Raw genomic sequence first — 27,501 nt, 5'->3', positions numbered from 1 at the left:
TCTCGTCTCCTCGACGAACAGACCCCCACGGCGACCAGAGTCAACATGACCGAGCCGCCCCCTCTCTGCCAAAACTCAAGGCGACGAGCCGGCGAAGAAGAAAACGATGCGATTGACGTAGACGCCCAACAGAACGACGGAATCACGAATCCGCAACAAACCGGCTCGGCTCGGCGAATAAGTCAGGAAGACCTCGCCTCGGCACTAATCGGCATCCGAACTGATGCAGTTTCCGACCCGACCCGCGGCGACAATCCAACCGAGGAGGAAGAAAATCTCCAATGGATCGAACAGGCAAAGCGCGAAGACAAGCCGAGGAGAGAGGAGCGGGAGCGACCCCCCCAATCAAAGGGAATGACTCACGCACAAACTCTCGAACTCAGAGAGCTGCGAGCCTCGATGGCTCGGACAGTAGCTGAAATACGCGCCATGAAATCCCAAGTGCACAACGCGACAAGCGCCGCGCCCGAAATCGACCGAATGCTTGAAGAAACTCAGAGAACCCCGTTCACTGCAAAAATCACGGAGGCCAGGATTCCCGAGCCGAGGAAGGTGAGAATCCTGTTCTACGAAGGAACAACCGACCCGAAAGCACACATCACAGCGTTTCAGATAGCAATGGGACGAGCCTTCACAAAGAACGCCGCTAAACTCACCGAGCGCGAGGTAGACGCCGGATACTGCCTGCTCTTCGTGGAGCATCTCAAGGGAGCCGCACTCGAGTGGTTTTCGAGGCAGGAACGAAATTCAGTCGGCAATTTTCAGCAGCTCTCCGCCTTGTTCCTTAGACAATACTCGATGTTTATGGACAGAGGAACATCCGATGCCGACCTGTGGACACTATCCCAAGGACCGAACGAATCGCTTCGGGATTACATGGCAAGATTCAAGGCAGTCGTATCCAAAATAGAAGGATAAGCGACAAGGCTGCGCTCGAGGCTCTGAAACGATCTTTGTGGTACAAATCTGAGTTCCGAGGGGAGATGGCTCTCAATACGCTGCAAACAATTCAAGATGCGTTGCACCGATCATCAGACTTTGTCGTAAACGAGGAGGAAATGAAAACTTGGACGAGCAGTACGAAGCAACGAAAGCAGCAATCCGAAGCTCAATTTTGCCGCGCCCCGCGAAGAAGGGCAACCCATCGAGCAACGCAACAACGCCGAGCTCGGATGAACCTAGAAGCGGAGGTGCCCATTACTACCAGGTAGGCACCGGACGCGGAAGAGGAGAGCCGCACAACAACACTTGGGTGAGAAAGTCCGCCAACTACGACGAGAAGGCTTTCTGCGAGTATCACCAGACCTACGGGCACTCAACGGCTCAATGCCGAACTTTAGGAGCAAAGCTCGCAGCAAAGATGGCAGCGGGAGAGCTCCAAAACGCGGTCAGCCTCAAAGACCTCGTCCCTAACGAACAACAAGAGAGAGCCGAGCCAAGCGGCGCGGCGGAACCCGCGAATCCTCCCCGACGAGGCGATAACTCCAAACACGACAGGAGAAGCGAACCCGAAGAGCGACCCGAACCAAGGCAAAGGATCCATATGATCATGGGTGGATCCCAATACTACCAAGATACCGTATCCTCCATCAAAGCCTATCAGCGCCGAAGCAAAGGAGAATTGGACAGAACCAACCGACATCCCAACCACAGTAATCTCCTTTGTCGAGGAGGAAACGGCAGGAATTGATCGACCTCATAACGATCCGTTGGTGATTGAGTTAACGATCAGGGATCATGACGTAACAAGGGTGCTCATCGATACTGGAAGCTCAGTGAACGTCATCTTCAGGGAAACACTCAGAAGAATGGGAATCGACCTCTCCGAGGTGGAAGCAATCCCCAAACCCCTAACCGGATTTTAAGGAGAAACGACGATGACCATGGGAACGATCAGGCTTCCTGTGGTAGCTGGCGGAGTTACTAAGATCGTCGAATTCTGCGTCACCGATCACCCGGCAATATACAATGTGATCATGGGAACTCCGTGGATCAACGGGATGAGGGCGGTACCCTCTACCTATCATCTCTGCCTCAAATTCCCAACCCCAGCAGGTGTTAAAACGATCTGGGGGAGTTAGAAGGAGTCACGAATGTGCTGCCTAGCCGAGCACAAGCTAAGGAACCCCGTCACCGACGCACGAGCAGACATCGACCGCAAAAAGATGAAGACTGACCGAGAGCCCGCGAACGAGCTCTCGAAACTCTTATAGCAATTACAGATCGCGGAGAGCCGCGAAATACGGGCCGAGCCAGTATGCGATGCAGTGGACTCGGTATGTATAGATGAGACGCGCCCGGAGCGATGCGTCGAAATAGGAACAAAATTGGAAGAGCCTCTGAGAAGCGAACTCCTTTCCCTCCTCAAGGAAAACATCAACACTTTCGCCTGGACAGCAGAAGATATGCCAGGCATAAGCATCGACGTGACCTGTCACGAGCTAAATGTGGATCCGACCTTTAAACCAGTGAAGCAGCAAAGAAGGAAGCTCGGCCCCGAACGAGCTAAAGCATATAACGATGAAGTCGAAAGGTTACTCAAAGTAAGATCAATCGCCGAGGCCAAATATCCAGACTGGCTCGCAAATCCGGTGGTCGTGAAGAAGAAGAACGGCAAGTGGCGAGTATGTGTGGATTTCACCGACCTCAACAAGGCATGCCCAAAAGACAGCTTTCCCTTGCCACACATCGACCGGCTCGTCGAAGCCATTGCAGGGAATAGAATGTTAACATTTATGGACGCATTCTCCGGCTACATCAGATCCTAATGCATCCTGATGATCGAGAAAAAACGGCATTCATAACTGATCGCGGGATATACTGCTACAAAGTCATACCCTTCGGGCTCAAGAACGCGGGAGCAACGTATCAACGGCTCGTCAATAAAATGTTTGCGGCTCAGCTCGGAAAAACCATGGAAGTATACATCGACGACATGTTAGTCAAATCACTCAAGGAAGAAGACCACGTCGCGCATCTACGGGAATGCTTCGAACAATTGAACAAGTACAACATGAAACTAAACCCGGCGAAGTGCAGGTTCGCGGTCACCTCGGGAGAATTCCTCGGCTATCTGGTAACTCACCGAGGCATAGAAGCAAACCCCAAGCAGATCAAGGCTTTAATTGAGATGCCCTCTCCAAGGACGAAGCGCGAAGTGCAGAGGCTCACAGGAAGAGTCGCCGCGCTGAACAGGTTTATTTCCCGTTCCACAGACAAATGCCTCCCCTTCTACGACACCCTCCGGAAAACAAGAAATTTGAGTGGGACGAACGATGCGAGACGGCTTTCCAGGAATTGAAGAATTATCTGGCGAGCCCACCAATCTTAGCAAAACCAGTCTAAGGAGAGCCGCTCTTCTTCTTCATCGCAGTGTCTGCTACAGCTGTAAGCGGAGTGCTTATCAGAGAAGAACGATCCGAGCAAAAACCCATTTTCTACATCAGCCAGACATTGACCGATGCCGAGACTCGCTACCCCCAGATCGAGAAAGTCGCCCTGGCCGTCGTAGTCTCGGCTCGCAATCACATTCGATTGTTGTGCTCGCTACGCTTCCGCTGCCCTCGATCCTACACAGCCCTAGCCAATCCGGTCGGCTCGCCAAGTGGGCGATAGAGCTAAGCGAATACGACATCGAGTATCGGAACAGGTCGTCTGCAAAGTCACAGGTGCTCGCAGATTTCCTCATTGAACTCCCCACCGAAGCAACAAACGAGCCGACTCTAGATGAAGTGTGAATGCTGCACGTCGACGGCTCGTCGTCTAAACACGGCTCGGGAATAGGAATCCGCCTCATCTCTCCCACCGGAGAAATTATGGAGCAGTCTTTCCGCCTGAACTTCCACGCCTCGAACAACGAAGCGGAATACGAAACACTGATCGCCGGCATACGACTAGCGCAGGGAATCAGAGTTCGAAAGATAAGAACCTTTTGTGATTCACAGCTCGTAGCATGTCAGTTCAACGGAGAATACGAGGCAAAAGATGGACGAATGAGAGCTTACCTCAAAGTGGTCCGAGAGTTGGTGCAAAAGTTCGATGAGTTCGAACTCACTCGCATCCCCCAAGGAGAAAACACCTCGGCCGACGCCTTGGCAGCACTCGCTTCGACCTTGGACCCAGACCTCCGACGAACGATCCCAGTCGAATTCATCGAACGTCCTAGCATCGAAGAGGTAGAAGGAGTTCGGCTGATAAATCCTCCTGAACAAGAACCAGAGGACGACGAAGCCGTTCCTATGGATGAAGACGCCTCACCGGCCGAGCCGGAGTACGGCTGCGACAAAGAATGGCTCGGAGCTATCCAAGTGTATATCGCCGATGGAGAGGTGCCAACCGAAAAATGGGAAGCCCGCAAACTAAAAGCTCAGGCCGCGCGGTATGTCCTCGTCGATGGTGAGGTGTTTAAATGGAGATTTTCAGGGCCTCTCATGACATGCGTCGAAGGACCGGAGGCAAGAAAGATCATGCACGAGGTGCACAGCGGCGCGTGCGAGAACCATTCCAGCGGAAGGTCGCTCGCTATCAAGATTAAACAGCACGGCTACTTCTGGCCCACGATGGTCAAGGACTGCGAGAAATTTACAGCGAAGTGCGAGAAGTGTCAGCGGCACGCTCTAAGAATTCATCAACCTAACGAGCTGCTCTCGTCAATTTCATCACCTTATCCGTTCATGAGATGGTCGATGGACATCGTCGGACCTCTACATCGCTCGAAGCAGAAGCGTTTTCTACTCGTCTTCACGGATTACTTCTCCAAGTGGGTCGAAGCCGATTCCTACGCAAGCATAAAGGATGTTCAAGTCGAACACTTCGTCTGGAAAAATATCATCTGCCCACACGGGGTCCCCTACGAGATAGTCACCGACAACGGATCCCAGTTCATCTCAACACGCTTCGAAGCCTTCTGCGAGAAATGGAAAATCCGCCTCAGCAAATCTACGCCAAGATACCCTCAAGGAAACAGACAAGCCGAAGCAGCCAACAAGACGATCCTCGACGGTCTGAAAAAGAGGCTCGACGCCAAGAAAGGACGGTGGGCAGACGAACTCGAAGGAGTCCTTTGGTCTCATCGGACAACTCCGCGCCGAGCCACCGGTGAAACTCCATTCGCTTTGGTATACGGATCGAAGTGCGTAATTCTCCCCGAGGTGGATTTCCCAGGTATTCGACGAAGACTTCTACCAGGACAGGAGGGCCTGAACCACTTAATGATGCTAGATGAGCTCGACCTAATCAACGAAAAGCGCGACCAAGCCTTAGTTCGAATCCAGAACTATCAACAAGCAACAGCGCGGTACTACAACAAAAACGTTCGTAGCCGAAGATTCAAAGCAGGGGAGCTCGTCCTCCGAAAAGTCTTCCAAAACACTACCGAGAAGAACGCAGGAAAGCTCGGAGCAAATTGGGAAGGTCCTTACAAGGTCACAAAAGTGGTTCGTCCAGGAGTCTACGAACTCGCGACACTAGCTGACGAGGCGATTCCAAGATCATGGAACGCAATGCATCTAAAGAAGTATTATCACTAAAACTATAGCACGGCCAGCATGAACTACGGGACGGCTTGATCCCTGCAAAGGGTACGTAGGCAGCCCGTCCTCGGACGGGTTCAGCTGTCCCCCCTCCTAAAATGGGGGGGGGGAGTGGTTCGTTCATTATCGCTTCGGCTAGTTTCTCATTCTTTCAGCAACTTATTTTAAAAAGCTCGGATTTTAAAATTGTTTCACTCATCATTTCGGCGAGTAATCATACCACTTCGGCACGATATCATGACCTGATTACCTCGGACCTTTGTTGGTCCTTAGTTTCAGTTCGGCAAACTAAGCCTCCGAACGCCTCGTCTCGTTGCTGGCCACAACGGGGGAACAAATACAAAGTTCTCTAAACGGACTTTTACCACCTTTCCTAGGACGAGGGTGCAAGTTACATCCTCTACGGATAAAAATGAAGCGCGCTATACAAATATCATACCAAAAACGTATCAGGTCGCCATGGTTTACTATCGCACACGAGATTATAAGTCGAGACTACATCGCTTTCTCTAAAACCGAAGTAAACTCTTGAAACCCGGACACACATACTCATCCTCTCGGAAACGCCGGTCCATAGTCAAAATCAATAAGACTACCGAATCATCCTCGGTCAGCAAAAACAAAAACAAAACGCCTCGCCGTTTACACGGCTCGGCACCACCCAACGAGAAAAATGCCTTGTCGTCTACACGGCCCGGCACCATGCAATGCGAAAACGCCTCGCCGTTTACACGGCTCGGCATTGCCAGCAAAAATTTGCCTCGACTTTCCAGCACCACCTAAAAGATGTTCCACAAAACTAACTTCCAGCTCGGGATTAAGAATCCAAACGAGATCCTTAAACGACTCGACCCTTAGCTCGTATTTCTATCGATTTCGGCTAAGGAAAGCGATCAAAATCATTTTTGACGCAACAGTTTTCATCCTCGACAATTTTTTCTAAGCCAACGGTTTTCACAGATATTCGTACAGATCGTTAAAAATAAATGCTTCAAATCCTAAAACGGCAAAGGGAAAGAGAATATATCCATAAGCGAAAATAAATGTCGGGTGGATAAAGCCGTCCAGGCACAGATTACATAAAAGTTCGGAAAGCAGATAAAAATCCTAAGTACAGAAGCATGAAAGACAAAACAGAGAAAAGCAGAGAGTATCAGGCCACGGACTGCGTTTCACGCTCGGCAAGGAGGTTCAAGAGGACCGGCGTGCCCGCGTTCGATCCGTTTGGATCAACGACGCCTAAGTTGGCCGCCGTCTCTTCGAGCGGCTCGTTACCTAGGCTGGTGTCGACCGAATCCGGCGATACGGGCGAGAAAACCAGCTCGCCTCGGATCTCGGAGGCAATACGCTCATACGTGTCGTCGTCAGCATATTCGCTCTCCCAGCTCTTTAGCTGCGCCTCCTCATCATCGAGCGTCGGGGCGTCTGGTCTCTTCAATACGGCAATCATCGCAAGGTTGCCCTTGATTTGCCCCAGATCGTTCTCGTCGTTTTTGGCCTTCTCGAGCTTGGCCAAACCCTCCTCCACCTTGGCGAGGCGTTCCTGAAACTTCACCGTAAGCTCTCGCCTCGCCTCCTTTTTCGCCCGCTTGACCTTGATGTCAAACAAGGCGTCCTTGGCCTCGATACGCCTCTTCAGCAACACCACCTCGGCGCTTTTGGCTCTCCTTGCCTCCTCCAGGCGAATCACCGAGGCGGAAACTTTGTCAACATTGGCGCGGAGAACTATTTTCTCTTCTTCCAGCCTCGACACTCTGGACATCGCCTCGTCGAGTTTCCCTTTCGCCGCCGCGGCCTCGTTCTGGGCCTCTTCCAGCTTCGCCTTTGACGCCGCAGTCTTGCCTCGGGCCTCGTCTAAGCGACCTTCGACCTTAGACAAGTCCGCCTCGTACTCGGCCATCAGGTCGTTAATGGCCGCGACAAACTGCAAAGAACAAACTCGCGTTAAAAACTTAGTAAAAATTTGCGGAAATAAAGGAAAACAAATAGAACGTACCTTGGTACCGCGCTGTGCCATCGCGCCGTACGACCTCGGCCTCCTCAGCTTTTCCGGAGGAGGAAAGCGCGTGCTCGCGTTTTTTACACGCGAGAACATGACGGCAGAGGCGTCGGGGTCGTTGACAACCAACTTGTGCGCGGCAGGGTCCCCGGGCGTCGGCTTCCGCCTCTTCTTGGACGGCTCGTCCTTCTGAACGGCGATGCCCTTCCCTTTTTCAGTAGCCGAACGTTTTCGGATAGAGTCATGCTTCTGAACAACCGAAGTCGATGGCCTCGTCGACTTCGGGAGGGCCAGGATGGCGGAGTGCGAAGGAGTCTTACTCTGCGTTGCCGAGCCGTCTCCAGACACCTCGGGGATTATTTCGCCCGGTTCCACCTCGGGCGCTGCATCTTTTTCAGCCGCCTCGGCAGTGTTGCCTTCTGCGACTCGGACCATTACATCCCCTTCCCGGCTCGGCGGGTCGGGTTGAGGGACGGCCTCGGCTTGCGCTGAAACCGCCTCGGCTTGAACCGCCTCGGTTTGCGCATGAGCCGCCCTCGGCAGCTCGTCTAGTGGCCTCCTCTTCCTCGCGCCTCTTCCTTTCTCTAAGAGCAATTATCACCATCTTCTCCCGGGTATCTCTTGAAGAACTTGAGGACGAAGAGCTGACGGGGACTCCGGCGAGGATGGCTCGCGCTTTTTCTACTTTTTCGAGGGTGAGTTCTTTCTCCAATTAACCTTCCGCGCCGAAAGAGAGTTTCGAACAGTAAAGAGGTCGTCGGGAATCGGGGGAAGAAAGCACCGAACTGCAAAACAAAGCAAAAAAGAAAACTTTTCAGAAAAGGAAGAAGATACCAAAAATAGTTCCGAGCCGAGGCAAAGCTTCGGGTCGGCTACCAAGTGGTCCCCAAGCGGTCTTGGTTCTTTGAACGTAATTCTCGCCGACCGACGCCTCGTTCACCAAGACGTAAAAGAAGCGTTCAGTCCAAAACTGATCCTTGCTGGGAAAACCGTCGATGATCCGTCGCTTCGCCTTGTTGGAAATATAGAATCTATTTCCCTTCGGAGCTTTCCTGACTTCCAGCAAGTTCAGCAGGTAATTCAGCTCGATATTAACTCCGCACTCGAAGCTTCGAACTAAGATACCAATCATATGCCGTAATCCCCTCGGCATGATTTGCCCAATCGAGATCCCGTGTTTCCAGAGATATTTGAGGATCACTCCGGGGATTGGGAACCAGAGGAAGCAAAGCTCGAAGAACGCCTCGTACAGAGTGAAATGATTCTCTGGAGGGTTGTCGACACGGTCGCTCTTCTCTGGAACGACAAACTCCACCGCCTCGGATATCCCGAAGCGATGCCTCAACGCCTCGAGCGACTCAAGGGAGCAGAGTGTTGAGCCAGGCGGGTCAGGTTTTTGTCTCTTAACTCTCGGCCCTCGCCCAGATGTGGAAGCGCCTCGGGACGCCATGAGACGTTCCAATTCAAGCTTCGCCTTGAAAAGATCAAAGGGAAATGCCTCCTCCTCGGCCTTGAGTGCGGCGCGGTTAATGTCCTCATCAGGAACAGGATCCTGGGGACGGTTCGTCGAAACCGACGGCTCGCCATCCGGAGAGCCGACATCTGATGGGTTTGCATGGTTTGACACTTCGTCAGATGAGCGATTGGAGGGGCTCGGCGAAACAGACGCCTCGGAGGATTCTGCCGTACCTCTCGCCTCGGCATCTACGCGGCTCGGCTCGTAATGAAAAAGTGAATCCAACGAATCGTCGGAGCAGCTCGACATAATTTACGACTTGTACAAGAGTTACAGCACGACTCGGCGAGCCTCTACCGGAAAATAATCTGGAACGGCGGAGACCTCGGAAACCCTAGCCAGAAAATAAATAAACTAGAGAGAGAAAGAAGAGAGAAGGGAGAGCTACCTTTAGTAAAAACGAGTGAGTCTGAAGATAATGAGGAAGAATGAAGGAGCTCACCCATTTATAGGAAAACCAAAGCGCGTGAATTCCGCGGAAACCTCGGGAAACCTTCCAAACAGCGCGTGGAATCCGCAGTGAAATGGCTAGATCGAACTACATCGGTCGCACGCGCCAATAAATCAGGAATTTTCTCTCGGAAGACCAACAGTTGGGATATCCAAGTTTTCATCCGGTATCTCACCAAAGTAAACGCCTCGTCGTTAATGAAACGGCACGGCATTAACTCTTTCTCTTCAAACGCCTCGTCGTTAACAAAATGGCTCGGCGCTAACTTTTTCTCTCGAAACGCCACGTCGTTAATGAAACGGCACGGCATTAACTATTTCTCTTCAAACGCCTCGTCGTTAACAAAATGGCTCGGTGCTAACTTTTTCTCTCGAAACGCCTCGTCGTTAACGAAACGGCTCGGCGCTAACTCTTGCTCTCGAAAATGCCCCGTCGTTAACGAAACGGCTCGGCATTAACTTTTTCTCTTGAAATGCCGAGCCGTTAACGAAACGGCTCGGCGCTAACTCTTGCTCTCAAAAACACCTCGTCGTTAATGAAACGGCTCGGCATTAACTTTTTCTCTCGGAACGCCTCGTCGTTAACGAAATGGCTCGGCATGAACTTCCTCTCGAAACGCCTCATCGTTAACAAAACGGCTCGGCGTTAACTCCCTCTCTTAAAACGCCTCGTCGTTAACAAAAACGGCTCGGCACGAACTTTCTCTCGAAAGGCCTCGCCCTTTATTCGGCTTGGCATAACCTTCTCAAAACGCCTCGGCGTCTTCATTCCCACAACACCTCGTCTGGGCTTATGTCATAACAGCTTGACTCGATGGTTTATCCTATGGTCAGGAGTAATGGACCTCGTCACTCTCGCCTCCGAAACTGACGAGCTAGGGGGCTAACTGTTGGGGTCGGTTTTCACCCCACGTAGATAAGACCATCTCAAAATGACTAAGTATGGAAGAAAGACAAGTGGGAGATCCGTTCTCACCAAGTGGGAGAGCCGTGAAGATAGACCAGTAGGGAGAGCCGTGAGGAAAAGAGAGATGGGCCGAGCCGTATCGCAAGAAATGGGCCGAGCCCCTCTCCAACACGCCTGGGCCGAGCCGCGCCTCGGTGAGGTGGACCAGCTCACGTCTCGACTCAAATGGCTAGTGTCCCGAGCCGTGGAGAAGTTTAGATGGGCCGAGCCGTGGAAGAGCTTAGATGTCCCGAGCCGTGGAGAAGCTTAGATGGGCCGAGCCGTGGAGAAGCTTAGATGGGCCGAGCCGTGGCAAAGGAGAATGATGGGCCGAACCGTGGCCTTGGGAGACGAAGCCCATAAAAACCCTAGGCGAAATACAAAGGCGGTGAGCCACACGAGGCGATAAGGAAATATTCCGAAAATCTCTCCCGAGATTCTCGGCTAGGCGGTTCAGAGAGTTAGTATAAATAGACGATGTATACAATTCATTCTGTAACTTTCGCAACCCTAAGCAATAAGACCTACACACTTTCACAGCAATAAAAACCTTCTTTCGGTCTTACTGTTCTTGCGATAAACCCTAGAAGTTTCCGATCCCTTAAGTTTTTCCTTAACAAATTTTTGGTTGTGCGAGCTTTGGCTCATACAATTATATCAATTCTAATCAGCTAAACCTAATGCACGACATGCACTTCTAAAAGAAGGATAAACGGTTCCACCAAAAGTTCTAATATCATCAAAGTTACACGGACCCCTCACTACGTCTAACAAAATCCTAAGATAATAATCTTCTCCACTCTATCGGTGATTTCTCTATAACACATGGACCAGGATTTCCACGTCGTCTTGGTCTCCACAACTTATTTTTCTGATCCCATACAAATCGAGAAGGTATCTCCGAGTACAAAAGACATCTCGCCTCCGGGTAAACCTGGTTACACTTGATCCATGCATGGAACTTAGCTTTTCCAACCGGAACATATGCATCTAAACCATTAGCAAACAAAACATGTCTTTCGGGAAGATAAAATGGTAAAACTGGCAATCTTATGCGTCGATGCCTGTGAGAACCTGGTCACCAAAGTCATAGCAACGAATCATTATTAAAATTAAAACAAAGGTTTGAAACATGAAACCAACATTAAAAATACAGAACGACAACAAAACATAGCATAAAAACAATAATTAGTTTATGTATAGCATAATGATTACCTATCCCCTCCATCGCGGAGCCCAAACCAATAACTCAACTCGGAAGTCCATTGTATGTGCACATATATATATATATATATATATATATATATATATATATATATATATATACATACAAATACAACGCTCTTGCTAATCAAAATTAACAATTTTTTATTAACAAAATAACCCGATAAATATAGTTGAGTTCCATTTTTACATAAATAATTAATTTTATTATTTTATGATAAGGTAAACTTCTATTACAGATTACAACGGATCAAAGGATGTTATATTCAAAAATTTCCAAGTATAAATTTGTATTGAATAGATAAGGAATATTGTCAAAATTTCATTATTAAAAATATGCAATATATATATAGCTAGGGTTAACCCGTGATGGACAATCTTATATTACGAATTCTCTCCTTTTTACGATTATTATTATTCGACGATATATCCTACATATATGGATCCTCATGAATTCTAAGATACCAATCATAAAAAGACTCGACCATTTTGAAAACCTAAAACTAACTTCTTAGTCACATTGATGTAAAGTATCAAATACGTCCCGACCATCTTGAAAACCTAAAACTAACTTCTTAGTCTCATTGATGTAAAGTATCAAATACGTCCATTTCTAATTAGAATTAGAATATATTACGATGTTTATATTCACATATTCAATTTTGATAGACGAATATAAACTTGTATTTAGAGAATATACAAATCATTTAAAAGTCTAATAAACTGGTATCTAGAGAATATATCAATCGTTTAAAAGTTTAATGTAACCGTTCAAATTATATATTAAATAAAATCATTAATTGCCAAGACTTTAATTTTTAACAAACCAATGACATAAAAATGATGAAATAAAAAATAGATAAATAGAATGTTTGCTTGCATATACACTACTGAATAAGAACAAAAAAATGACCGATAGCTGATCCAAGAAGTGAAACCAAAATAGAAGCATAGCATTGTCTAGTACTCAAAACGTACTCTATCTCCCAAACATATCTTCTTATGAGGATACCTACATTCACGAAAAGAAAAACAACAAAGACATCAGATCATCAAAATAAGAAATTAATAATCTACCAATATCATTAAAAACTTACTGTTCTAAGAAATCATCAACTTCTGGGATAGAAGGATTGAGCTCAAACGTAGTAGGATAAGTGGACGATATAGTAATTTTCCCTGCTTATATAAACACATACATTGGATCAAAACAACTAATAATATATAATACCAAACATAAATATGATAGTAAATTGTTTTATAAAAAATACCTCCAAAATAATCAATGACTGCCCATCTTAGCACACACACAATCAAATCCTGACCACAGAGCTTCCAAGATGTGTAAAAATTTCTAGCCATCGTTCCAGAAAGCTCACAACCCAAACAAAAACCACTAAATAAAAACAAAAGAATATAATAATCAGAACTAATAATACACATTACTCATACACAAATCAATAATTCTGATAAAGAAATACCGTTTGTCCTTTAAAGAAAAAATAACGATTGAATATGCACCCCATTCACTCTGATCAGTATACTGATCAGATATCAGACCAAGACAACTCGTAGACCGTTCCACATCCAGGACACAACCTATCAAATCTAAGAAATTCAACAAAAGTTAGACCAAATAATCATAATCATCAGCATAATAATCAAAAACTAACGCTTATAAGAAAAATAAACACACCAACTAAATAATCATCATCATGGACACGATCCAATATACTTTGGAAGTTCACAAAGTCAAAATATCTGTTTTCATATTGACGGGATGTCTTGTCAATGGTACTGGATGGTAGAAACACTATCTTGTAACGATGAGCGGTCGGTCTACAGCTACCATTGCAATCGATAACATCAAAAAGACCGATAACAATCCAACTTCCAACATCAACACGTGACTCAATACCAATCAAGTCGTTCCCTCGAGCAGTCGCTTGGATTTTAACACCCTTGAAAACAAAAAATATCATTATATAAGAACAAACGAATGTTTTTATAAATATGTTAAAAACACAAATATTTCTCTACATAAACCAACCACCTATTCATCTGACAATATAACCTCAAAAGAAGAACGTTTTGAAATTAGCTCATGCGTCCACGTCTGTAAGACCTTAACAAAGATTGTACACTGAACTTTCGAAGGTCTTAAGCGCGAGACACATCCTCCAAAACACATCGACCTAAGCGGAACAGTATAAGTCCAAGTGGGACCTCGACAATCGGAGACACTAACGTCTCTCGTGATAAGTATTTCAGACGAATCGACGTTAGGATGATCATCTATGCCATTACCATTTTTAGACTCATCATCCAATCTAATACCATCATCATCATCACTATCACCATCAGACGAATCACCATTATTTTCATCGTCTCCACTATCATCCCATGAATGATCACTCGAGCCATCAGAGCCATCAAAACATTCATCATCATTGATAAAATCATCATCAGAATCATAATCATCTGTTTGATCTTTGTCAACAGTATCATCATGCAATCCATAATCAGAATCCATATAATCCTCGAAACCTAAATCTTCATCAGTTCCACGACCAGACAATACCTCAGTATTTTCAGAATGGGTATCATCAGAATCACCAACCACTACACAATTAAAACAAAAATGTATCAATACATGATAGCGTAACATCAATCATGGATAAATAAAAACAGATATACTATGGTTTAGTATTTATATATACAATTAACATCGCCGGATCCATTGTTTAGAAACCAAACATTTCTCTGAAAATCCCAATCAAAGGTGTAAGGAGAGTGTTTATCCGAACGTCCATGTCCACAAACTAAGATAATAACATGCATGCATATAAAAAAAAATAATTAGGTCAAAGATTAATAATACAACGACAAAAATTAAAGCATCAGGATATTCAAAATTACCTTTTTCTACTTAAGATCTTTTCATCAGAACGGATATACAAATCCCAGAACCACGATCTACGTAAAGCAGCAAAATATCAAACTTTATTATAAAAATATTATCTCCAAAAGTACTAATTGTGAAAAATAAAAGTAGCTCATCAAACCTTCAATTATAGGATTGTACGACCGCAGAACCCAAGATTTAATACCAGAATCCATGAGCAGCTGACATGGATAACCTAGAACAAAACACAAATTTTAAAACGTATGAGAAGAAATTAAATACGATGGAGACAAACAATAACCTTTCTTTTTAGATATGTCGGTGAAAACGTAAGGAGTTACGTAACGATAACCCGATATTCCGTTTTCATCCATAATCGGACTCAAGAGATCGCAAGTTTCATCAAATGAAAACGAATAACCGTCAGCAAGATCCGGGTTCACGGAACCTGGCCATCGTATTAAAAAACATTTAGTATAATAAAGAGTATACACATCATTACTAAGCATGTGGGTTTAAAACATATATACCTGTGATGCAGACGAAGCTTCCCAAGAAATCATAACTTTAGATGGATGAGCAAAGCTGTAGTCAGAAGAACACATTGTTAGGATTGAATACAAGTGAACAAACGTCATGAAGAGCTTCAAAACCCTAGAAAATTTGATGACAAAACGTACAAAGCTCACAAACCAATTTATACATAGGAATAACCTAGAATTTAGACGAATATGTATATTATTGAGTGATACGGATAAATACAACCCTCCATGAGAATATTTATGTAAGATAAAAATTAACATTTTTTTATTAATAAAATAAACCGATAAAGGTAAAAAGGATCTCATGTTGATATAAACAAACAATATTGCCATTTTACGATAAATACAACCTTCCACGCGAAAATTTCTATAAAACCAAAATTAACATGTTTTTTATTAATAAATCCAACCGATAAATGTAGAAAGGATTTCATATTGACATAAACAAACAATTTGTCATTTTACGATAAAGAAAACATCTTTTTCAGATTAAAACGGACCAAATATAAAAAAATATATTGAATAAATAAGGAATATTCCCAATTTTAATTATTAAAAGTTAAATCCGATAAAATTATATAAAAATAAAAGGATTATATAAATAAAAATTTACATTTTCAAAATTCACACGACAAAGAGTTTGAATCCGCGATATACGTATAACAGGAAATATCTCCTAACCAATTATGCCAGAATATTTTTTTTGTTGATTACGAAGCTGATTTGTTTATATTGGTTTGTACTCGGATTTTCAAATAAAACTTTGGGCGCCTATATTCAGATTCAATGCAAATCCATTAACGATCTCAATAAAAAATTTTGTAAAAAATTAAAAATTACCCAAAATCTTTAAAATCAATCAATTTAAACCAATCAAATTATAACAAACACCAACCAATCAGAAAGCTCAAAATTCATTAATCAAAACGACAAGAAACTTTGGGCTGCCTATATTCAGATTCAATGCAAATCCATTAACGATCTCAATAAATTAAAATTATCAAAAATCGTTAAAATCAATCAATTTAAACCAATCAAAAGAACACCGACCAATCAGAAAGCTCAAAATTCATTAATCAAAACGACAACCTAAACAGTGCATTGAACCACAGCTCAAGTTGCTTCGTAAATAATAATATGATTAGATTCTACCCGTCCGTTCGGATTGAAAATTTAATTTTTTAAATCATATTTTGTAATGTAATTTATGTTTTTACAGATAGAATATTTTGCTAATAAATGATACAGGTTTATTTTTGTGTTTAGATAAAATTTATTTTTTAAATTTGTTTTTTTCTAATAAATTTGACTACGATTATAAAAACATAATTTTAACCCGTCCATTCGATGAATCCAAAAAATATTATGAAAGAAAAACATAATTTTACCCCATCCATTCATATTACCATATAATATAATTTTTTAATTTTTAGTTTTTAAATTTTTAAAATGATTGATTATGAAAAAAGTATATAATAATGTATCGTTTATCATCTTTATCATTATGATAATATTATTTAAATTTGGATGTTTAAATAAAAAATAAATAATATCATATTTACTATTTTTATAAAATAGTAACAACTGATTTTTTAATTTCAATAATTAATCCTAACTATATCTAAGAAAATCTAAATTAATTTAATTAAAATTAAAACAAAATCGGAATTAATTTAAATAGAAAATTCAAATATATTATTTTATTAATTTTTGAATATAAATGAAACAGAAAATTAATATTAAAAAAAAAATTTTTGGCAACATAAATATTAATTATCCAAAAAAGAATAGTAGAAAACTAAAGAAATTCTGTTTGGACACAAAAAGTGCTTTCCTTTTAATAGTATATATTTATATGTAAATTGTGAAGTTTTAGCAGTTTTGTTTTGAATCTATATATGTCATCTTTACAAAAATATATTATTTGATCAAACATTTATAAGTTAATATATCAAAATCAACTAAAATGTCACAAATTACAGAAATGTTGTTTAGTAAAAACAGTATTGACATAGAGATAAAGGCCTCGCGTGGGTTATATATATATCTACCAAGTGTAATTTTTTAAATAAAAAATTTTAAGAACATTAATTTTTTTTTTATCTCTGTTCTAAGTTAGACAAATCCAAAATTTACAAATAAGCTTTTGATTTTAACAAAAATCTTTTTGAAATATATAGATAAGAAATCGAAAATCCTAATCATATCTAGATATCATAATTAACGGTATTTCATTAGACATATAGATTTCGTTTATTTTTTTTTTTTTACTTTTTTATTAGATTTTATTAAATTTTGGTTTTATAAAATTATAGAAATCGAAAACCCTATAAACATAAAAAATCGTAAACATTATAATAATTAGCGATATTCTAACACAATTTTCGTTTTTTTTTTGTTTGTGAAAAGACATTCTAAATTTTATTCCAATTTTTGTTTCTTTTAACATTTTAGTTACTTTTTTCTAAATTACAGAAACATAAGAAATGGTAATTTTCTAGTTTATTATGTTTTAATTGTCTAATTTTTTCTAAATTTTGGTTTAATGTAAATTTAAAAACGGTTTGATTGACTATGGAATTAAGCATTAAAATTTGGACCGGTTTGTTTTTTGTGTTTTTTAAAAAATGTTTTTGTTTATTTTTTTAAAAAATTTTGGTATAATATAAATTTATAAACATTAGAAATGTGGCCTATATTTATACTAAACCGTAAAAAATTGATGTCTAGATTTTAGTTAACATTTTTAGTTAGATTTTTTATTTATTTTGAAGACATTAGAAATGGTAAATTTCTTATTTTTTTATAGAAAAATGTTTTTGAAGAAATTAGAAATGGTAAATTTCTTTTTTTTTATAAAAATGTTTCTAGTTTTTGTTTTCTTAAATATCAGCTTAATCTTATTTTTAAAACGGTTTGATTGAGTACTGAATTAAGCATTAAACCATAATAATTTAGAGTAGTTTATTTTAAGTTATTTTTGACATATCATCAAATGAAAACCAATAGTAAAATGACACATAATTGTAAAATATGGTTAAAAGATCTTTTTGCTGCCGAAACTTATTCTGGAGCTGACAGGTAAGCGAGAAGCTGTGAAACTCGCTGTGAGCGTGACATGTAAGCAAATCACTACACAAATATGTATATAGATACACCACTTCTTCATCGTTTTTTACTTTCATTTTCGTTATAGATGTGTTCTTTAAAGATAATAAAAATAATAAATTTATAAATTATTCTTTATTTTTTATAGTTTAACCATTACAAATTTCTATATTGGTCTATTAATTAAAAAATAAACTAATAAACACAACTTTTGCATTGAGATTAATAACAGCTTTAAATTTGAAACCAAAACAGTAGATGAATATGAAATGAATAAATCACATAAGATAGGTAAATTAAATATATGTTTATCAGTAAATTGGTTGTGGTAACTTCTAAATGATTTCTCAATGATTATACCCACCTCTTTCAATCAAAATGAAAATTTTTTTTTCATCCTGTTCATTTTTATTCTCGTTATATATGTTTTTCAATAACTATATCAGATTAAGTTTTTTTCTTTAATAATATTTTGAGAGAAAACAACGTATTTTTTTCTTCAGAAGTAACATATAGTAACAGATCTTCCCAAACTTTCAACCTCGACATAAATTACTAGGGGTTCCTCCAGCTGAGATAAGAGAAGGTAGATCCTTACGATTTGAAAGTTAAATTTTTTTTTTGTTGAACATTCAGATTACACAGTTTTTGAATTATGGGGTTTTGGATTTTTCAGTGGATAGGTTTCACCTACTTCTAGTTCAAATCACTAGAGATGAGACAAAGACACCATTTGTACGAGAATTAAACTTTAAGAAGCAAACAGGAAAAAAAAAAAGTGATGGCGGAGAAGAAGAAGTGTAAGTGAAAGTCATATTCAGTTACATCATCATACTTCATTATCACTTCTTCAAATTATAATTAAGTTGGCAAACCCAATACAATTTACATAAATTTTTAAAAAATAAATAACAAATAGAATAATACAATACTAAGAACTTCTACATTGAACTATGAAAATTCCAAATCGAATATACAGATGTAATTTCTTCGATCATTTTCGCACAAAAATTTAGATGAATGTCAATCATAATTATTAGTTAGTTAAACTTCTACGCAAAAAACCTTAAAATCAAGTAACTTCAACTTGTATAAGTATATATATATATATATATATATCATCAGAACCCCATAGGGCACCCAATATTAAGGATTGTATGATAAATGAATGATAAAATATTTTTGAATGAGGACAGAGATCCCCAAACTATACTAAAAATTGCGGAAACCAAAGCTGCAATATGGGATAAGGCTAAACGATCGGATCCAGAGTTAAATATACATAATAATTAGAACCCCATAGGGCACCATGTATTATCATCATATAACGGTTGGTGGTGTTATATTTATAGATCCAGGAAAGAAACAGATCGGTTATCAGGATTGGGATGGTATTATGTTAAAGAGGGTGTCGAAGAGAAAGTTTGGGTAGCAAAGAATGTACGACGAAGCCTTTCGTCTCTACACGCAGAGTTGGAAAATCTTGTATGGACAATGCTATGCATGATAGAAAATCATTGGACGGCAGTGAATTTTGCAACAGACTATTCGGAATTGGTGAATATGGTGTATACACCCAACGAATGGCCAGTATTCACTCTACTTTTGGAGGAATTTATGAAGACTAAGGAAAGATTCAGCTTCTTTTCAATCACTTATAGCCCACGCGAGAAGAACAAGAAGGCAAACGTGTTAGTAAGGAGTGTCCGTGTCTATCCTCAAGATATCACATATGTAAATTCGGTACCACCGATTTGGATTAACGAATCGTTCTAGGTATCTAGGCTGTTGACAAAAAAAAAATTTAGTTTTATAACAATAATGGTGATAAAATTATTTTATCATAAGTAAAATTATCTTAATATCATGTTGGATTTTTTGTTTTTAATGGAAATTTTATAGCTTTTTTTTAGTTTTAATTTTTTTTTCTTAACAATAATATTAAAATTTGTAAATTTTGATATATGGACCAATAAAATTGAATGTTTAAATGCTGATTTAGACGCCTTGAAGAGTATATAGTTTTAACTGTTATTAGTAGTAGAATACTTTAAGAATTTTTTCTATATTTTTTTTCTATATGAAATTTGAAAAGTTTCTTAATTTTAAATATTGATGTGGACCAATAGAATTGGACTTTTAAATTCAAATTTTGAAAAATTTGATATGGACCAATAAAAGTAAATGTTAAATGATGTTTGGACGCCATGAAAAACGTATATCATTAATTGTCATTAGTAGATAAAAGTGTTTAAATTAATAATTACCCTGAAAAACATATAGCTTCAACTGTTATTAGTAATTGAATTTTTTAAATTAAGAATTTTCCTATATTTGTTTTGTATTAACAATACAATTTTAAAACTTGCAAACATTTTTAATTATAAATATTAATGTGGACCAATAGAATTGAACTTTTAAATTCTATATGGACACCCTTAGAAACATATAGCTTTAACTTTTATTAGTAATAGATGTCGTGTGTTTATTTTTGTTGATTTTAATTGGTTGTTCACTAATTCTACGTGTACTTTAAATGATGTGGCAAATTTTGTTGTAATTACGTCATTAAAGCCTGTTTTATTCTGAAGTCTATCAGCCTGTTTTATTGTAAAGCTTATGATTTTTTTATTATTGGTTTAATCGTCTTTCCGTGGGATGAGAGTTCGAGTTATCAAGAATCAAAATAAACTCATTCATAAAAATAAGGTACAAAAGTAATGACTAATTTAGATTTGAAACTTAACATGATATCAAAGTTATAAAAGAGATTGTTTACCTACACTGTGATATAATAGTTTCGTGTCCATGCTTGCGTGAAAGATAAAACCCGACAAGAATAAGGGATAATTCTAACAAAAGAGGGAGAAAATTCCGGCCAGTGAGAATTAGGAATTACAAGAATCAATAAACTTAATGTATACAAATAATGACTATTTTAGAGATGAAGCTTAACATGGTATCAAAACTACCTAAGAAATTGTTTAATTACCTACGCTCTGATATCAATGTTGCATGTCCGCACTTGCATAAAAAGTAAATACCAACAACGAGTGGAAATTTCCGTGAAATAGGAGAAACTTGAGGCTAAAGAATAAATAAATAAAATAATGCATAAAATTAATTTATACAAATAATGATTACTTTAAAGATGAAGCATAGAACATCTCCAATGATGCTCTATATCTTGTTCTAAACTCTATTTTTAAAGTAAAATGATCTGCAATGGTACTCTATATGTTGCTCTATAAATAGAGAAATACAATGTTGCTCTATATTTGGATTAATACTGTTCATAGCTCTGTTTTTAGAGCAAAACTTTTTTATTTACAAAACAATCAATAGTTTTTATATCTTTTTATTTTATACCTAAACAATAAGATAACTAGTAATATTACACTTAGTTAAAATTATACTACTAATAACTTGTTATTAAATTATTTTGATTTAAATAAAATAATAATATATATTAAACAAAGAAATACAATAAGATAACAAACAATAAAATTAGAAATACATAATTCATACTAAAAATTAAAGATAAAAAAACATAAATAAATACTAAAAAAAACTGAACACAATTTATCAGACTAGTAATCTAATACTCTGGTAAGTCATTTCCACCTCCATGAAAATCATCAAATTATTGCCCGAATGAAGTAGATGTAGAAGGAGCTTGTTGATCAACTCGTTTCTTTAAAATTCGTGTTTGTTCAGCTTGAACATATTCACAAATATTTGGATCTTTTATGGAATTTAAGTCTAGAAGTAAAACTTTATTTTCTTTCTTGAGTTCTTTTAATGCATAATTCTACTTTGGAACTCCAAGTGGTGTTGTCTTTGTGCACTTGTCTTCTTTAACTCTTCCATAAGTTTTCTATTTCCTTCTTCTAAGGATTTGATAACAGCCGATATTTGATCATTATTTTTCCTTTTCCATTTGATTTTATTTTTCACTCCAATTGGTCATTGAGATGGAGATCTGCCAATAAAGTCGTCTTCATCAGCTAAGTTTATAGAAAAACCTGGAGATGTTTGTGTAGCAGAATCCGGTGTAGGATCTTCATACTCAAAGATACCTTTTTACCGGAAGTAACAGCATCTTTTAACTTTTCAAAATTCTTAACAATACTCCATACATGATCATATTTCAAACCGGTTTTGAAGTTTGGATCTTCCATTAACATTTCTTTAGCTTGATTGAACTGCATATATGTGTGAAACATAAATAACTAAAACTTTAGTTAACAAAAAATAAATAAAAAAGTCATATATTAATACTTACAATATCATCACTTGAAGCAGCACTTGAACGTCTATTTTCACATTGTTTGATGCATGCATGAAGCTTCCTTGTTGCTTTCTCAATTGTTTGAAATCGATATTGAATAGATTTTTTTGTAAGCTCACTCTAAGTTGAAGCTTTCTCCTTTTCGAAAGCTTCCACCACACGATCCCAAAACTTGTCGAATGTTTGATAAACACCTGTTATCGGGTCTTGAGAAATTTCCATATACACTTGACATAAAATCTTATCTTCTTCTTTAGAGTGCCCAGCAGAACGAGAACCATGTTCAGATATTTTTGGTTAGAAAGAAAAGAAAATTTGTATAGAAATTTATGGAATGGTTTAATGTTGTGAATGGAATAAAAAGCCAAGAGGTTATTTATAGAGGTTGATATAGTGATTTCTATATTCTCACGTATTGGACAAGTGAAAATTCACAATAAATTCTTAGAATTCATGAGTCCAACTACACATAAAACTTTAAATTAAATTCTCACATTTATCAATCCAACTACACATAAAACTTTAAATTAAATTCTCACATTTATCAATCCAACTACACATAAAAACTTTAACTTAATTTATTACATATTTTAAATAGATTGAGAATCCAACTACACAAGAGGCTTTACGTTAAATTCTCACATTTATTTCTATTCAACTACACATATTAAAGCCAACTACACGTAACTCTCCCTTATTCAACTACCTTTTTTTATATCAATTCTCACATTTATATTTACTCAACTACACATATTGAAGACAACTACATGTAACTTTCCCTTCTTCAACTACATTCTTCTTTATATCAATTAAACTACCCATATTAAATGTAAACCTACATTTACATATTTTCACTCATTATATTTATATAAATATCATAAAGTCTACATGTTAATCATCACAACATAATCAACACATTTTACCTTGCTCATTCAAAATCTTCTCTCTCAAAATGAATTTCAATTTCGAAAATCTCCCAACTTTTCTTGATTCATCATCATCTTCAGATGATGACGAAAATATGGAAATGATCAATAGTCTTGACCATGAAGAACAAGAAATACATATTGCTATTGCTAATAACTGATTATCCAATACCTTCTCAATCAACAAAGCAAGCTCTGTTCAAAGACATGTCTTCATCCACCGTGATCGAGAAAGTGCACATGAAAAATTATTCAATGACTACTTCTCTGAAACTCAATTGTATAATTATGCTATGTTTCACAGAAGGTATCGTGTATCTCGTTCTCTATTTTTTCGTATTATTAACGCAGTTGAAAGTTATGACAACTACTTCACTCAGAGGAGGGATACTATTGATAGACCAGGATTGTCACCCCTTCAAAAAGGAATGGTTGTGTTACGGATGCTAGCGTATGGGCTTCCAGCAGATGCCAGAGACGAGTATGTTAAAATAGGCGAATCAACGGCAATCAAAAGCACGAAACGATTTTGTCGAGCTATAGTGGATATTTTTTTTTGGAGCAATACTTACAATCAGCAACAGCCAATGATGTTACAAGACTTCTTTACATTGGTAAAAACAAGGTTTTCCAAGGATGCTTGGTAGCTTAGATTGCATGTGTGACATCCCAAGAATCTCATTAAGGGCAAAAGAGGACATTTGCTTGAAAAACCCTAAACCTAGCAAGCCTCATCTTTTATCCTATATATAAAGTGAGTTCGTGGCAGAGAAGGCACAGATAGATCAGAGCAGAAAATCCCTGCCGGAGTCACCCTTGAGAAGCCACCATCAAAACAGCTCGAAGGAGAAGCCACTGCAGCAATCTAGAAGGTTAACCCAACGTGTTTTGGCGTGAGGGAGAATCGGTTGGTCAAATCAGATCCGATCGGCATGAAACTTGGTAAGGTGATTCTATACCCTCATATCTAGCTATAGCCACAACCAGATCATTATTTGGAGTTGTCTTCTAAAAGTTATGAGTGTTTTCCCGAGCAATATTTGCTAAGGTCCGATCTGCGAGCACCCGACTTGTGAAACGTTTTTCTGGCGATCTAGGAAGCTTCAGAAGGCGATCTACATACCATCGTGAAGATATTTAATCCATCTTTACAGATCAATCCTCGATACCCATTCCGAGCTGTGACAAGAAAGTTATGATCATTTTTCTGTTGGATGTCAAATCTGGCCGAAGGTGAACCATATTCGTTATTCATCATCCATTGGCAAAGGTGAGGCGGGACTTGTGGATCTATAGGTTGTCTTAGACATAGTTGTATATGTGTGGGCTGAACCTAGAATTAGAGATTGATTGGTTATTAAAACGAACATGAATGATTCTTTGAGAACTGTTGTATGTATTGTTGATTAGTGTTAGTTTAGGTGCATTAGAGCGCATGACTGATCCCAACCTATGGATGGATTGCTTGCTGGTCTTTACGAAGGACATTTTTCGAAGTGGGACCATGGCTGGACCATACTCAGAGGAAATGTGACCAGTACAGAGGCTGACGGGCTTGTGAGATTTGTGGCTGACGAGTCACCAGATTTAAATAATGTGACGTTCTCGTGAGTGGGAACTTGTGTGTTAGGTTTAAGTAGACATATATGTGGTTATGTTTAATTCTTCGTATAGATCAAGTGGACAGGTAGGATCGTCCTCACTGAATAACTTGTTACTCACTCCTCTCTCTTCTTTTTCATGTGAGACCAAAGAGTAATACTTGTGGCGAATGATGCGGTGTTGCTTCCGGGGACCATGTATGCATTTTATTTAATTATTTTCAATAAGAATTTTCATTATATTTTCTTTAGTTTTTATTTAAATATCGAAGATTTGATTTATTGTTAAGACGATTTGAGTTTCCGGTTTATTTATTTTTAATAAAGGATTTTAGACAATAAATGAGTATTTAATGAGTTTGTTATATATATTTTTTTAAAAATCGTTAAATAAGTGTAAATCAAGTTAGGTCAATTTGCAAGATTATGGTGTCTCAGCATGCATTGGAAGTAGAAAAATTGTCCTACCGCATGGGCTGGGCAATACACGGGACGTAGTGGATTGCCAACAATAATGCTTGAAGCTGTAGCAGATTATGATATTTGGATATGGCATGCATATTTTGGAATGCCAGGCACCAATAATGATATCAATGTGTTGGAGAGTTCCCATCTTTTCTACAACTCGCTTAAGGTATTGCTCCTCCTTGTGTCATTCAAGGAAGAGAGTTTAATACGGGTTATTATTTAGCGGATGGTATATATCCAAAGTGGTCCACCATTGTGCAAACTATTCATGAACCAATGAGTCCTAAGAAAAAAGTATTTTGCTACACAAGAAAAAGCATGTCGGAGAGATGTGGAACGTGTATTCGGAGTTCTCCAATCGCATTTTGCAATTGTGAAAGGACCAGCTCGTTTTTGTGGAAAAAATGTTATACATGACATAATGACTACATGTATAATTTTACATAATATGATAATCGAAGATGAGCGTGATCTCAGTGCGCCAATTGAAATTGGAAGAGAAGCTCCACCTCCAGAGGTTAAAATAGTAGAGGATGAAACTACCCGATTTCAAGAATTTCTTGGGCGATATAGACAAATCATAGACAAAGAAACTCATTTCTCACTTCAAAATGCGTTAATTTATCATTTGTGGGAGAAGTATACTAATTCTAATGCTTAGAAAAATGTATTAGTTGTTAATCTTTCAATTCTGTGATGTAATAAATTTTTATAATAATTAATGTTCTAAAAAAATGTTTATGTTGAATTATTGTTAAAAATTAAATAGATAGAACAATATTAGAGTTTTAAAAATACAGGGCCTTATAAGGAATTAATACTAACAAATAAAATATAATATATTTGGATTATTTATTTTTATAGACAGATATAGAGATGACTATTGGAGTACACCTCTTCTCTATTTTTAGAGAACTATATATAGATAGAACCAAAAATAGAGTCAATCAATTGAGATACTCTTACCATAGTATCAAAACTACGAGATTGTTTAATTACCTACGCTCTAATATCAAAGTTTTGTGTCTGCACTTACATAAAAGATAAGTATTGACAAGGAGAGACGATTTCCGTTGAACAAAAAGAAAGTTTGGGAAAACAAAGACCTATAATTATCCTTAAACTTAATGTATATATATTTGTCAACAGACTTAATACCTAGAACGGTTGGAGAGTCCAAACCGGTGGTATCTAGTTTACATACATTACATCAAAAGGATAGATCCGCGCACTCCGTGCTAGGTTGTCTTCCTTCCTGTTTTTTGCTCGTGGAATGTGTGATATAGAGAAGAAAGTGAAGACTTCCTTGCATCACTCAAATTCCTCCAGGTGTAGAGAGAACGCTGGTCATTCCTCAGGTGTAGACACCATCTTCACCAACTCGGAACAGTCTGTTGCAAATGCTACTTCAGTCTTTTGATTGTCGATCATGCAGTGCATCACCCAAATAAGAGCTTCTAACTCCGCTTGTAAAGGGGACAAACTACGTCGTACATTTCTTACACCCAAAATAACATCAGTATTTCCTTCCTGAGAATAAGACCATCCTAATCCAGAAGATTTATCCGATTCTTTCCATGAGCCGTTAATGTAACATCACCAGCTTGAATAATTTTGCGTTGCAGGAATGTGAATATGTGTGTATAGATTTAGCTCTTGTTCACTCTGTTGGGCCTCTTCCCAAAATTTTGCTTCCATTTCTGCGATTTTCAATATTGTCTGTGGATTTCTATCCACGTTGGAATACAGTTTATCATTTCTTTCTTTCCAAATATACCATATAATCCAGGGAAAATGATTATTTTGATGATATTTTGGAAGTCTCTAAAAGAGATGATCAAAATTCGAATACATCGATGACTTCGGAAACACACCTAAGGGGGAGGGAATCGTAGATAATGCCCATGTTTGTAATGTTGGTGGACATTAAAAAGAACATAATTTATTGTTTCCGTATTCGCATCACACCGTACACCTGAAGTATCACAATTAAT

The 27,501-nt window shown here is 38.9% G+C and overlaps 1 protein-coding gene and 1 pseudogene across 1 annotated transcript; one reads left to right on the top strand and one right to left on the bottom strand.

Annotated features, from left to right (window-relative positions):
* Positions 1-6,684: 6,684 nt before the first annotated feature.
* On the bottom strand, positions 6,685-9,295 carry LOC112082027 (uncharacterized protein At3g60930, chloroplastic-like). Its single transcript, XM_024149113.1, has 3 exons — positions 8,365-9,295; positions 7,528-8,114; positions 6,685-7,455 (listed from the first exon to the last, which is right to left on the bottom strand). The coding sequence occupies exons 1-3, from the start codon at positions 9,293-9,295 to the stop codon at positions 6,685-6,687; spliced, it is 2,289 nt and encodes a 762-aa protein (XP_024004881.1).
* A 14,169-nt stretch (positions 9,296-23,464) lies between these two features.
* LOC112082026 lies at positions 23,465-26,168 on the top strand (annotated as a pseudogene).
* Positions 26,169-27,501: the final 1,333 nt, after the last annotated feature.

This window comes from Eutrema salsugineum, unplaced genomic scaffold (genome assembly GCF_000478725.1).
Source record: "Eutrema salsugineum unplaced genomic scaffold, Eutsalg1_0 scaffold_1, whole genome shotgun sequence".
Classification (NCBI taxonomy): domain Eukaryota; kingdom Viridiplantae; phylum Streptophyta; class Magnoliopsida; order Brassicales; family Brassicaceae; genus Eutrema; species Eutrema salsugineum.
The sequence above is the reverse complement of the archived record's forward strand: the minus strand, read 5'-3'. Positions and strand labels throughout refer to the sequence as shown.

Excerpts from the sequence above, each read along its gene's own strand:
- LOC112082027 (XM_024149113.1), bottom strand. The coding sequence starts at position 9,295 with ATGTCGAGCTGCTCCGACGATTCGTTGGATTCACTTTTTCATTACGAG. Across the intron at positions 8,115-8,364 it reads TCGGCTCGGAACTATTTTTG|AGAAAGGAAGAGGCGCGAGG; the intron begins GTATCTTCTTCC and ends AATTGCTCTTAG. Across the intron at positions 7,456-7,527 it reads TGGCACAGCGCGGTACCAAG|TTTGTCGCGGCCATTAACGA; the intron begins GTACGTTCTATT and ends TGTTCTTTGCAG.